The sequence below is a fragment of the Doryrhamphus excisus genome, linkage group LG15 (genome assembly GCF_037039965.1).
Source record: "Doryrhamphus excisus strain RoL-2023G ecotype Guam linkage group LG15, RoL_Dexc_Guam_v1.1, whole genome shotgun sequence".
Classification (NCBI taxonomy): domain Eukaryota; kingdom Metazoa; phylum Chordata; class Actinopteri; order Syngnathiformes; family Syngnathidae; genus Doryrhamphus; species Doryrhamphus excisus.
Window position 1 is genome coordinate 3940880 of NC_136371.1, and position 13237 is coordinate 3954116.

General features: G+C 38.0%; 1 protein-coding gene across 2 annotated transcripts in view; it reads right to left on the reverse strand.

Moving 5' to 3' along the window:
* Positions 1–6998: 6998 nt before the first annotated feature.
* The window catches only part of LOC131104050 (metabotropic glutamate receptor 4), a 154318-nt gene continuing 148079 nt past the window's right edge, over positions 6999–13237 (reverse strand). Inside the window, exons 10-12 of one of the 2 annotated variants that reach the window (XM_078796711.1) lie at positions 12561–12807; positions 11164–11200; positions 6999–8962 (exon numbers count right to left, since the gene is read on the reverse strand). In XM_078796711.1, coding sequence (XP_078652837.1) covers positions 8929–8962; positions 11164–11200; positions 12561–12807 — 318 coding nt within the window. In that variant the 3' untranslated portion in view covers positions 6999–8928. The remainder of the gene's footprint in view (positions 8963–11163; positions 11201–12560; positions 12808–13237) is intronic. The other variant, XM_058050773.2, reaches the window with a different exon arrangement.

Consider the following 13237-nt stretch of genomic DNA (forward strand, 5'->3'; position numbering starts at 1 on the left):
CGCAGAACCCAGTGAAGCACGGCAATGTCATGAATGTGTGCATAGTGATTCTCGTAATCCCGTTATCAGATAATTGCACCAGGGAAGTCCATTAACACAGTCTTGGATGTTATGGGGGACCTATTGTGCTTTTTCTGACCTACACTATGATGGTTGTTAAAATGTTGTATTCTCATGTTAAACAATGCCAAAGTTTCACATAATCAGGTTTGCGCATTTGAAAGTAAGCTCTGTAAGAAGTTTGGGATGGCTCTGAACTCTTGGTTTCAGATAGTTTTTTCTTACACTGGCTCCCTGTGATGTCACAGTAAGCCAGACTTTCTTATGTGGGCGTGAACCTTATGTAGGACTGCACTCCCCACAGCTCTATTTCGCTCTGTTTACGGTTGTTAGCTATGGCTCTTTCTTTGAGACAAGCTCAGGCAGAAGTGGTTGGACTGTTTTTTTGGAACATGAACGAGAAATGTGGAGGACCACGATATTGATGGCGAGAAGCCACCCACTCTTGCAGCAAAGGGTGCATTAATGTCGGACCCTCTATACCACTGTGTGTCCACAGAGGTAGGGAGAACAACAGTTTACAGCTGGACGACTACATCACAGTTGTCTCAGTGGGTCTACACTAACTTTAAAACGTGGGTAGTCCTGCAAAAAAAAACGTGTAACGACCACATTTCCACTACCAATGTCAAGATTGTCTGTGCTTGGACTTCCGTTACCAGTCTTTGAGTTCATACACGGTAAGTCAGGGATCAGGGGTTAGTCAGCGAGTTGCTCACCTAACCACTTTTCAAGTATCTATCCAAAGCATTTATTCATTTATTATCACATCCTATACCCACAAAATTAGAAAGTGGGGTTCGGCAGTAGTGCGGAAGTCCTCGGGAGCTTGGGAGTGTGACCAATAACAGCGGAGTGGGCATGCATGGAGGCGGGCCATGGGTGGAATAAATAATCCATCGAAAATAGGTGTAGATTCTGGAAGATCTAGAAAGCCTTCAGGGCCAATTGTACTAATGTGGTCAGCTTTTAAATAGAATCTAGTCAACGGAAGTCACCATTGATATTGAGATACTACAGTATACAGTATGTTGAATATATGTACTGTATGTCTTTGACATAATGGATGAAGGTGTGATTTTTACTTATACATTGGAGCACAGTCATTTTTTTTCACTATATCGCTCCCAGTTGTAGGCATGGTGAACATGAGCCTTCAGTGACAACTCAAACATGATGGAGGACCTTCAACCACTACGCAGTGATCCAAATGGTTGGAGGCACCTCATTAATATAGATAGGGTTTTTATAGCAATGGCTGTTGGGTTAAATTATTGTGGTGGGAGGGGCGGGTCTGAGGGAGACATATGGGCTGCTGTATTCAGTAGCACATCCAATGGAACATGTAAATAGCAACTGTGAGGATGAATAGCTGATTTTTTGGACTATTTAATATAGCTGTAAGCTGTGGTGTGTACCAGTAATTAACCACAATGCACTTCACTGGTGGTTGCATATGCAGTTATAATTACGACCCAAGGAAGGCTGTAAAGCAGAATGAAATTTTACGCATTTCTGACTGGGCGTGTAATTATGTGTTTTACATTGCCCTATAGATGCTACATACATGAACTTTGACTCCACTCAGAGCAGTTTATGTAGCGTGTTTTCACTGTTCATCTTTACAGATCCTGACAGATAATCACGTGACCATTTTGACAGCATTTTGACAGTTACCAGCGCCAAGCTGAAACTCTTAAAGTGGACTCTTAAAGTGCTCTTTTTTTTTATCCTTTGTATTGAGTTGCGGTTTCCTATAGAGAAGCTACACACAATAACCTGCACCTATTTAGCTGTATTTCCTTTGATCTGTGCTTCCTGCAGAAACGGTCTGTTTTAATTTATTCCACCCACGGCCCACCTCTGGGCATGCCCACTCCACTGTGATTGATCACACGCCCAAAGTGTTTCCTGACTATAAACCATATAAGGAAGTCGGCCCATCTGTGATGTCACAATGGAACAGTTTTACCACGCCTTTTCAAACCGAGTGTTTTGAGCCATCCCTAAATTCCCTTTAGGACTCACTTACAAATGCGTAAACATCATTATCTGAAACTTTGGCACAAGAATACAACATTTTAACTACATTTATGGGTCAGAAAAGTGGAAAAAGCATAATAGGTCCACTTTAACGTTACCAAACAGAAAATAAATCAGACTGTTCAAACTGTTGATGTTGCACTTGCCTGCATCATTGCATTTTCCTAAAAAAGAACACTGGAACAAAAGAGTTTTGCATTTTTTTTTAAAGATATATTTTTAAATCAAATAATTAAAGTTGTTTAAACAGTTAGATAATTTGTATTTGGTTCCCTTACTGTTCTGTACCTGTGTTCAGCAGTTCTGAAAGCGGTCTTACTGATTATACATTCATAAGACAGTACATCCTCTCGACAGGGATCCATTGTGCTGTCATGTATTGTGTTACAATTTTATGAGGTCCAGAAAAGGACTGCTGTTATGCATAATGAGTTTTATGCCCGAGTAATTTAAAAGTTTGGTGAATAGTTTATAAGCTGATTTGAATTTCAGTAATCGGAGTTCTGTATATGCAGTCATGCATCTGATTGTTTGATGGAGCATGTCCATAAATCCTTCCAATTGTTGGTAAGGATGGCAATAAAGTTGTCTCCACGTCTAATGCTGAAATACACGGTGTCATCGTTTGCTACGTAGACCTTTTAGCATTTATAAAGACGCACAGATGGATGAGTTCATGCAAATGCAGTCCTGCGCGATGCTGCTTCTGTGCAGCCATCAGTCTCTTTGTGTTTAGCCCCACAAAAGAGGATGAACACTTTGAATGTCCATATATAAAGTCTGTACTCTATCAACTATCTGTCACTTATACATCCTGAAGCCTTCTATAATTTACTCGTCTGCACTAAAAGCATCTGTGATGCAGTCTTGAATGATGTTCCAGTTATTATGGTAGCTATTCTGTCAATTATGTGCTCCAAACAGTCATGAAGACCGTTCAATCTTCAACATGCAACACACTTGTAATTCCGCAAATGACTGTCCGCTTGCATGGAGAAACGAGAGTCAAGATTGCTAGCAGGGCGCTCACGATATTTATTAATGATTACCGTGCTACTTTTCATGGCCGACATGGAAATTCATGATGGCTTCAGGCTTGCTTTAATGGGTCACAAACTGTTCACATAGCGTCCCTATATGATTTACTGTATAAGTGCAGCACATTCATGTCTTATCGTTATATCTGCTCAGCAGGCAACTTGTATTGGCTCAATAGAATAAAATAAAAACTACAATTTCAAAACAAGTACAACACACCCTTATACAAATGGTAGGATTAATAATATAGTGACATATATTATTTCTTTAGAGCGTTTCTTCATTATTTTCTGTTATTTCCCCACAAGTTGGGGGCATGAAAATGAAAAGTAGTAGAAAGAAGCACAGCTTATTTGATCCTACCCCCTCTCCATGTCTATTTCTGATAATCCATCCACACCATATATTTAACAAGAATTCATGTATTTATATTTGTCAGTCAGCATTTCATTCACTATAATATAGTCCTCTCGGGAAATGGACTGGTTTCAGAAGTGGTTTACGTTAGAGCCATTTGTACTTGTTTGAACCCAATTAAAACCCTAATTAAAAGTAGTGCTACATATATATATATATATATATATGTATATATATATATATACTGTAGTTTCCTGTGTTCTTCTTCACAATTGGCTCATAATTCCTTCATCACACACTTTGTCGGCCTCTCTCCCTATTGTCATGTTCTATTTCTCGTCTCCTGTCGGGGTGGCAAGTTTATATTTGTCAGTCAGCATTTCATTCACTTCCTGTTTTTAGGTAGTCTCAGTCAAGAGATTCTTCCATATGTAAAAAATACATGTTAAGGTAATAGTCCTCTCGGGAAATGGACTGGTTCAGAAGTGGTTTACGTTAGAGCCATTTGTACTTGTTTGAACCCAATTAAAACCCTAATTAAAAGTAATACTACATATATACTGTAGTTTCCTGAAGTGTTCTTCTTCACAATTGGCTCGTAATTCCTTCATCACACACTTTGTCGGCCTCTCTCCCCATTGTCATGTTCTATTTCTCGTCTCCTGTCGGGGTGGCAAGTTTATATTTGTCAGCCAGCATTTCATTCACTTCCTGTTTTTAGGTAGTCTCAGTCAAGAGATTCTTCCATATGTAAAAAATACATGTTAAGGTAATAGTCCTCTCGGGAAATGGACTGGTTCAGAAGTGGTTTACGTTAGAGCCATTTGTACTTGTTTCAACCCAATTAAAACCCTAATTAAAAGTAATACTACATATATACTGTAGTTTCCTGAAGTGTTCTTCTTCACAATTGACTCATAATTCCTTCATCACACACTTTGTCGGCCTCTCTCCCTATTGTCATGTTCTATTTCTCGTCTCCTGTCGGGGTGGCAAGTTTATATTTGTTAGTCAGCATTTCATTCACTTCCTGTTTTTAGGTAGTCTCAGTCAAGAGATTCTTCCATATGTAAAAAATACATGTTAAGGTAATATTCCTCTCGGGAAATGGACTGGTTCAGAAGTGGTTTACGTTAGAGCCATTTGTACTTGTTTCAACCCAATTAAAACCCTAATTAAAAGTAATACTACATATATACTGTAGTTTCCTGAAGTGTTCTTCTTCACAATTGGCTCATAATTCCTTCATCACACACTTTGTCGGCCTCTCTCCCTATTGTCATGTTCTATTTCTTGTCTCCTGTCGGGGTGGCAAGTTTATATATGTCAGTCAGCATTTCATTCACTTCCTGTTTTTAGGTAGTCTCAGTCAAGAGATTCTTCCATATGTAAAAAATACATGTTAAGGTAATATTCCTCTCGGGAAATGGACTGGTTCAGAAGTGGTTTACGTTAGAGCCATTTGTACTTGTTTCAACCCAATTAAAACCCTAATTAAAAGTAATACTACATATATACTGTAGTTTCCTGAAGTGTTCTTCTTCACAATTGGCTCATAATTCCTTCATCACACACTTTGTCGGCCTCTCTCCCTATTGTCATGTTCTATTTCTCGTCTCCTGTTGGGGTGGCAAGTCACACCTGTTGCTAAGTGGTAATTATTCATGTTTCTTAAGCCTTCTCCACCAATATTCACAATGAAAGTGTTATAACACATCAACCAGTTCCGTTTCCAGTGCCACTCTTTATGCTGCTTTAGTCACCATTTTTAATTAGCAGCAAAGGAAGTTGACAAGCGAAGTAATTGACTGGCATCATGGTTCCTCATCGAGCTGACTCATCAAAAAAAACTGCCCCTAGCATTCGGTCGGGAATAGCGCAGTACACACGGCATCAGAAGAGAAGGTATTGTAACTACAGAAACATAAACCATCAGTAATTCCCGCTTCAATGTTTTTCTGTGCACTGCTTGAGGCAGCTGACCTGTAGCTTTAAAACACACCCTCGTATTAATCCAGGCAGCAGGTAATTAACTTAATTTATCAAGTCTGATGGCAAATGAGATCATGCCGATGCATAATAGATGTTTCACCATGGGAAGTACAGTAGTTATGAGAGAACACCAGTAGGAGTAGGAGGCCTCCTCATCCTACCTTTTTAGAACACTCAGCTCTCATCGGCTGTCAAAGTCGTCCTGGCGCTCAAAGTGACTTTGCACCTGGATGACAAGTTAATCAGCTGCCAGTGGTGGGAATATTCTGCAGGAGAGCTGCTTTACCAAATGAATGGGTTCCTGAATCAAGAGAGATGACTGCTGCGTGAACTTGAAGCTCCATCTATAAATCTGCTCTCCGTCGTCATGGACAATAGTGATGGGAATTCCAAGAGAGTTCGCTTTTGCAGCCAAGAATCGTACTGAAAGGTCCCCACTTTCGGCTGCCACCCATCTCACACTGAACCCAACCTCTTTGGTCCCTCTTATGTGTGTTGAACCCATTGGAGGGTGGACCCACGTTGATTTTTTTGGGTTTTGCCCAATATACAAACTTCATGAAGTTCATCATTGGGAAGAGATCAAAATACAAAAAACGCTGCTCCTGAAATTTAAGGAAAAACGTCTTAGCCATGGGTCTCAAAGACACTAGTTTGAGGCCCCCGCCTTGATATGAAAGTTTAATGTTAGTACGGCCCGCGCAAGTTTGATATGGATGCTGTATGGTATCATGTACCCAGAAAAAATTATTACGTTTGATTAATGTTCATGTTAAAGGTTAAATAACTGTTAATAGTTATCCGCCCTATCCGTGTGGAAGTGGTAAGTTTTTGGCTATTTAAGTTTAAAGGAAATAACTTGAAGGCTACCGTTTAGGTCGCTAGCTCTCTAGTTTGCGAGTTAGCATGTGTCTCAAGACCCTGCAGTTGCGCAATATGTTGTAAATAAAAAGAGTATAAATGTGACTATAGTCGTGTTTTGTCATGTCTACAGGGCTCTAATAATGCTTTGTTCATTTTAATCTGAAAAAAATAGTCTACCCACCAACTATATGTGGTTTCTTAAGTTTTTATTATTTGCCGTTTTATTATTATTATTATATTTATTTATTATTGATTGATTGATTTTCTTTATTCTTGATTTGTTTATTTATTTTTCATCTTATTTTGTGTAGAAAAATAAAAACTAAGATATTTGACAACAGTGGAATGTTTTATCAGAGCGTTTCGAAAATCGAAACCAAAGCAAAGTTTATTCATTTTTCTGTTTTTAATAAATGCGTTTTTTTTTTTTTTTGGAAAACCTGATGCGGCCCAGTCTCACCCAGACCCTAGCTCCAGTGGCCCCCAAGTAAATTGAGTTTGAGACCCCTGGTCTTAGCTCTCGATTTACTGACTGACAAAAAAAAAAGACATCAAACTCGGAATTTGATCAGGGATAGCTAGGACAAGTCTAACCGTCATGGGATGAAGAAACAACACTTCATTGGAAAAAGTGTCTTTTTATTAGAAACAACTTGTATAAAAATGAACATGCTCTACACATCTGTATTCTTTTCTATAGATAATTCATAAATATCCAGGCACTGTATTTTATTCTTTTTCGTTTCTTTTTAAATAATTTCGTACATAAAGCAAACAGAATCAAACCGTTTTGATAACATACATTTACTTACCACTTATTTTCAATCAGCACTTACATATTCTATTTTTGTAACAGTGTTTTAGAAAAAATAAAAGTGAGATTGTGACAAAAAGCAGTTAAGTATATCCATATTCACAAACACATTTCCCACAAACAATACTTTGTCCAAATAATTAACAAAAAAAAAACAACTTTAAACCTTATTCGAGCTGAGATCTGTGAGAATTCTTGATTAAACCAAAACATTTGGTTATTTATAATTCTCTGTTGAACTTTCCCTCCTGAACAGCACACCTGAATATCAAATTGTTCACGACTTACATTTTTTTTTTTTGACATGCAACATACATATTCTGCATCGCTGAGGTTAAGATTTATTGTGACAAATTCCAGAGTTGCTCTTTTTTAAGAGGAATACCAAAGGAAAACTCTAGAGACTCAAGACAGAAATGGAGTTTGCACACTTAAGATTTTGTACACTGAGCTCTTCCTGGTGTTTGAACAGAATACAATCTAACAACACCATGAATGGTCCATAGACATCAAATGGTTAGAGCACAAATTTAAAGTAGTGGCCGTTATTTATCAAGCTGCAAAATGCTAATTTTTTAATTAAAAATCTTTTTATCCAAAGGTAGCCTAAATTAATTTTTATAACAGCAGTTATATCTGGAATTCCATAATACCGTTCTTTAAAGGAAAGGAACATAATCCCAATGTGAGAGAAGAACACTCGTTTCTGTATGTTCTAGATAGCCACCTCCACGTCCATTCTTTGTGAAAAACTTGATGGCACGAGCCGGCTAACAAGAACGCACAGAAAAGGGAAAGACGTGTATTCCTCTCTCACATAGGGAAAAAAAATGCAGTTTTCCTTTTAAGAACTACAAAAACAAACTGTAACTGAAAACATAGCTCAATAGTCACTTTGCGACAATTGAAATTAAAGTTAACACTGACTGACATTAGTCCCAATGGTTGCATGATAAATAAGTATTATAAATAATTATTAAAATCTGGATGTTTAAGTAAGGCTCTAATTCCTCTGATTGTTGTAAACATACCAACTAGGTTTTAGTCGGTTGTCTTGTTGTGTTTACACATCAGAGAGAGTTGCTCATGGTCCCCACTGTAAATGACAACCATGACGAATGTTGCATTCCATTGACAACACAGCACGGTACATGTGATGCTCCCACAAGCATGCTCTGGGACTGTACACTTGGTTTGCCAAAAATGATGATGTCATAGACATAAATCTGGAACGTCATTGGAAAAAGATAAAAAAAAAACAAAAAAAACAAACAATGTATGTCAGATTCAGATATGGATAATTTATACTGCAATACTCAATGGACTCTTGTAAGGCATGTACAGTTAAAAGAGTACTGCAATTGACAACTTCACTAACAATGACATTTTTCATTTCAACTGCAAAATCAAAAAATACCCCCCCCCCCCCCCCCCAGGAGAGGACTGCAATGTGGGCTATAAATGAAAATATAGTTAGCTTCACTTGCTTCACCCAACCTGCATTTGAACACATCACAGCCCAACATTTAAGAGCATATCAGAAAATATGGAAGGGGGGAAATGAATGGTCCAGTCTTCTTGCATTCTACTAATTTCTGATAAATGAGGCCTTTGATTATTAAAAAAAAGACATCCTTCTAATCCTGTCTTTGCACACTCCTGCAGCAGCTCATCCGGAATCTTCCTTCAATATTATTCCCCAGAATGAGGCGATGTCTCCTTAGGCAGCCTGACGCTGAACTCCTTAAATGGCATGGTTGCTATAGCTTATATATGTCTGCTTGGAGGCCAACGCTGAAATGAGAAGAAGAAAACTGTGAGACACAAATTGGCGTGAAAAACAGAAATCTCCGAATGGATATCTGCTCTATTTATGACTTCATCCAACGAGTGCAGGTGTAAACAATTAAAATGCACAGGAAAGCGTTTTCCTCACCATTGCACCGCATATAGAGTGGTGTGAAAAAGTGTTTGCCTCCTTCCTGATTTCTTATTTTTTGCATGTCTGTCACACTTAAAGGTTTCAGCTCATCAAATATTAGTCAATACCGATATTAGTGATAACTTGCAGTCAGTCTGTGAAGGAATTTTGGCTCACTCATCTTTGCAGAATTGTTGTAATTCAGCCACATTCGAGGGTTTTCCAGCATAAACCGCCTTCTCACACTACTCATGCAACAGCATTTCAATAGGATTCAGGTCAGGACTTTTACTAGACTACTCCAAAGTCGACATTTTGTTCTTCTCCGGCCATTCAGAACTGGACTTTTATGTTGTTATGTTTTGGATTATTGTTCTGCTGCAGAAGAAGGTCACAGACAAACATTCAAACATTCTCCTTTAGGATTTTTTTTGTTTCCATTTATCACAGCATGTCTTCTGGGTCCCAAAGCAACAGTCCCACCACTACCACCACCATATTTTATGGTTTGTATGATGTTCTTTTTCTGAAATGTGTCGTTACTTTTACACCAGATGTAATGGGACACACACCTTCCAAAAAGTTCAACTTTTGTTTTGAGAGACCACAAAGTATTCTTGGGTATCATGAGTCTTGCACTCTTGAACACTGGCCTTAACGGAGGCAAGTGAGGCCTGCATTTCTTTATTGTTGTGGGGTCTTTTGTGACCTTTTACCTCTTGGATGAGTTGTTGATGCACTCTTGGGGTAATTTGGGTGGGTGGCCACTTCTGGGAAGGTGCACCATTGTTATATGTCTTCACAATTTGTGGATAATGGCTCTCACTGTAGTTTGCTGGAGTCCCAAAGCTTTAGAAATGGCTTTTTTAACATTTTTCCGAATGACAATCAACTCAATTAATAAAAAAATGTGGGGTTCCCACATGGACAAGTAGATTTGGATTTGTTTTCTCTCCCTTAATAATAAAAAAATAAAAATAAATATATAATATATAAATAATAAATATAAAAATATAAAAAATGTAAAAAAAAATTAAAAAATCAAAAAATTAAAAAATTAAAAAATTAAAAAATTAAAAAATTAAAAAATATAAAAATATATAAAAATATAATAAATAAATTTATTAAATATAATAAATAATATAATAAATATAAAATAAATAATAAAAGCATAAAAAGTGTAATTTAAATAAGAGTAAAAAGTTCAATTTTCAAAACTGTATTTTTTTGGAGTAGCTGTGTTGTCGTTGACAATTATTCAAATTTTGATGACCTGAAACATTCACATGGGACATCAGGAAGGAGGCAAATACTTTTTTTTTTACACCACTGACAGACAGACAGAATTCTTTATTAATCCCTTTGGGATTCCCTCAGTGAGAAAACATGTATTTAGGCTATGATTAAACTACCCTTTCATTTTGGGTTCACAGCATCCAACAATGACTTTACAATGCACAGTGTGTGAAATGAAGTGTATTAGCTGCTAATACAAGTGCATGTGATCCCGCTCGACATTATAAAAGTCCATCAATGCTTGAAAGTCGGACTCCTCCCTTCGCATGCTTTTAATGTTTCATGCAATCACATGTGTCCTGTGAGTAACAAATCAAGTCAAAAGTGTGTCAAAGTCAAAATGCCGTCAGTGAGCATGCTTGGTGGTGGTAATCACGGGACCACCCAGGTCACGCAGTTGCCAGACAGCATGCATCCAATCAGAAAGCAGCTGACCTCCAGCATTTGGCCAGGGATGCCATATCATGCTTACAGTGTATTTATCGCCATTTCATCCAAAAACACATTTTTAATGCTTTTAAAGTTCACTGTTTTTATTGTTAATGGTGTCCCATTACTACAATACCATTCTTTTATCAAGAAAACACAATTACAAAAAACACACAACTCTCACTTGGTTTCATGTTCACACATCAACAAACTTTTACTGTTCTGGATGATCATTTGGATTCACCGCACACGAATACTAATCAAAGGTGAGGTCGTCATTGTGTGCATAGTAGTGTTAGTTAACATCAGCAAAAAAGTGGTAATAAGTGACAAAAGTCTTCCGGGTTACCTGAGTCCCTCACAAGTCTCCCCTCCTTCCACACAGTCTGACATAGACATAAAGAGCAGCTGTTAGCTTCTCAGTTCGGTATGTGCACACTGCTTTGTGAGAAGAGCTGGAACAATTGCATTCAGAAGTTGCAATGTAAGTGTGGGCGCAAGGCTTTTTAGTCGGAGTGCATTGAAGGAACATTGAATAGAGGTAGGATTGCAAGGTTTATAGCGTGTCAGAAAATACGCCATCGCCAACTGTTTCAAAAGGCTGGCCTACGCTTAGCTTCTTCGTACTGGTTCTACCATATCTTACTTATTGTGTGGAAATATGGGGTAATAACGATAAAAGCAATCTTCACTCGCGAAATGTACTGCAAAAAAGGCCAGTAAGGATAATTCATAATGCCGCCTACAGAGAACATACTAACACCTTATTTCTAAAATCACAAATACTTCAACTTGCTGATATAGTTCATCTTCAAACAGCTAAAATAATGCAAAAGGCTAAAAATAACCAATTACCTAAAAATGTCATCCAATACGATTTCAGGGAAAACTAAATTTGAAACACTTATATGCTAGAAGTACGATAAAAAGCCATAGCATTTCAGTATGTGGAATCAAACTATGGAATGGATTGAGTAAGGACCTCAAACAATGCACAACGATGAGCCAATTCAAGAAACAATACAAGCAGTTGATGTTTGCTAAATACAAGGATGAAGAGTCTTGAACCAGTCATGATGTGCTATATATATCACTATATTGACACTTACTATGGTACCCATTATGGCATTGTCATATGTCATATCACCTCATACTTGACAAAAAATAAAAAAAACAACAAAAAAACCCTTAAACTATATTAGGAAAGCAGGAAGTGAACAAATGTAACAGTTACTGATTGTAAAAGTACCAGATGGAGGGGTAGGATTTAATAAGCTTTGCTTCTTCCTACTCCTTTTGGACATGTGGAACTGTGAACTGATTATGTGATGCATTCAATTGTAATCCGATGCATGTTCAAATGAAAGAAAACCATTACCATTACAATTACCATTACCATACTCATGCGAGCTGCTGCACCATACCGCCACACTCACTATTTGACCTGCCACCATATACTGCCACTCTTTGTAACAGACTTATTGATTTATTTTGTGCAATAAATGGGACGTGGTAGTTTTACTGTGCCAAAATAGTGATGGCCTTGCATTTAACTACAACATATATTTCTTCAATAACTGCTTCATGCTTATTGTTTATTTCCTCTTTCCCAAACTTCCCAAATTTCAGAAAGAAAAGATAACAGGCATTAATTATTTGCACCAAACAGTAAAGCATTTCAATAATAACACCTGTCATATAAGGCTGCCATAACTCATTTACTTAATCTGGATTAGTAAAACCAACCTTGCGTTTCCAGACTTTCACAGAGTTCTGACTTGGCCTCCCCATTGGGCCGCAGACCCCCTTTTGGGTTAAACTTGCTGGACATGGTGGCAGCAGTAACCACAGCCTTCAGGCTGCGCTTGCGCTTGGGTACGTTCTGCTCCGGATGAAAGAGAACCACGTAGACCTTGGGCATGTAAAGCATTCCCAAAGAGACGGATGCGCTCAGGCTGACAGAGATAGTCAAGGTTGTGGTCTGGATGTACATCTGCAGGAGGGAGGAGACAGACCGTTATTATTGAAGCATACGGTGGCGCATCTACAGAACACTTCCTCTCCATTCAGGTGTCTGGTCATGACTCCAGAAATAAATAATCATCAATCATCCTGGATTGTAGACTTTAAGCTGTTTTTCAGATACACGAGTACAACAAATAGAAGGGGCCATGATGGGGTCAGTGTGAGCTTTTTATGTATTTTTGCCTTGAGGGTTTAGACCACAGCGTGGCGACTGTTTGTTCGCCGAGGCCAGTGACAGCTGCAGCTCACAGCTGGGAGGCCAATACATAGCTGCAGGCGACAAAAATGGAGCAAAGAAAAACATCTTACAATTGCCTTAAAGTTTTTTTTTTAGTATTTCTGATGGTCTCAGCCTATGTCTAATCTGCAAAGGAAATACAAAATCAGTAGAGAGTTTT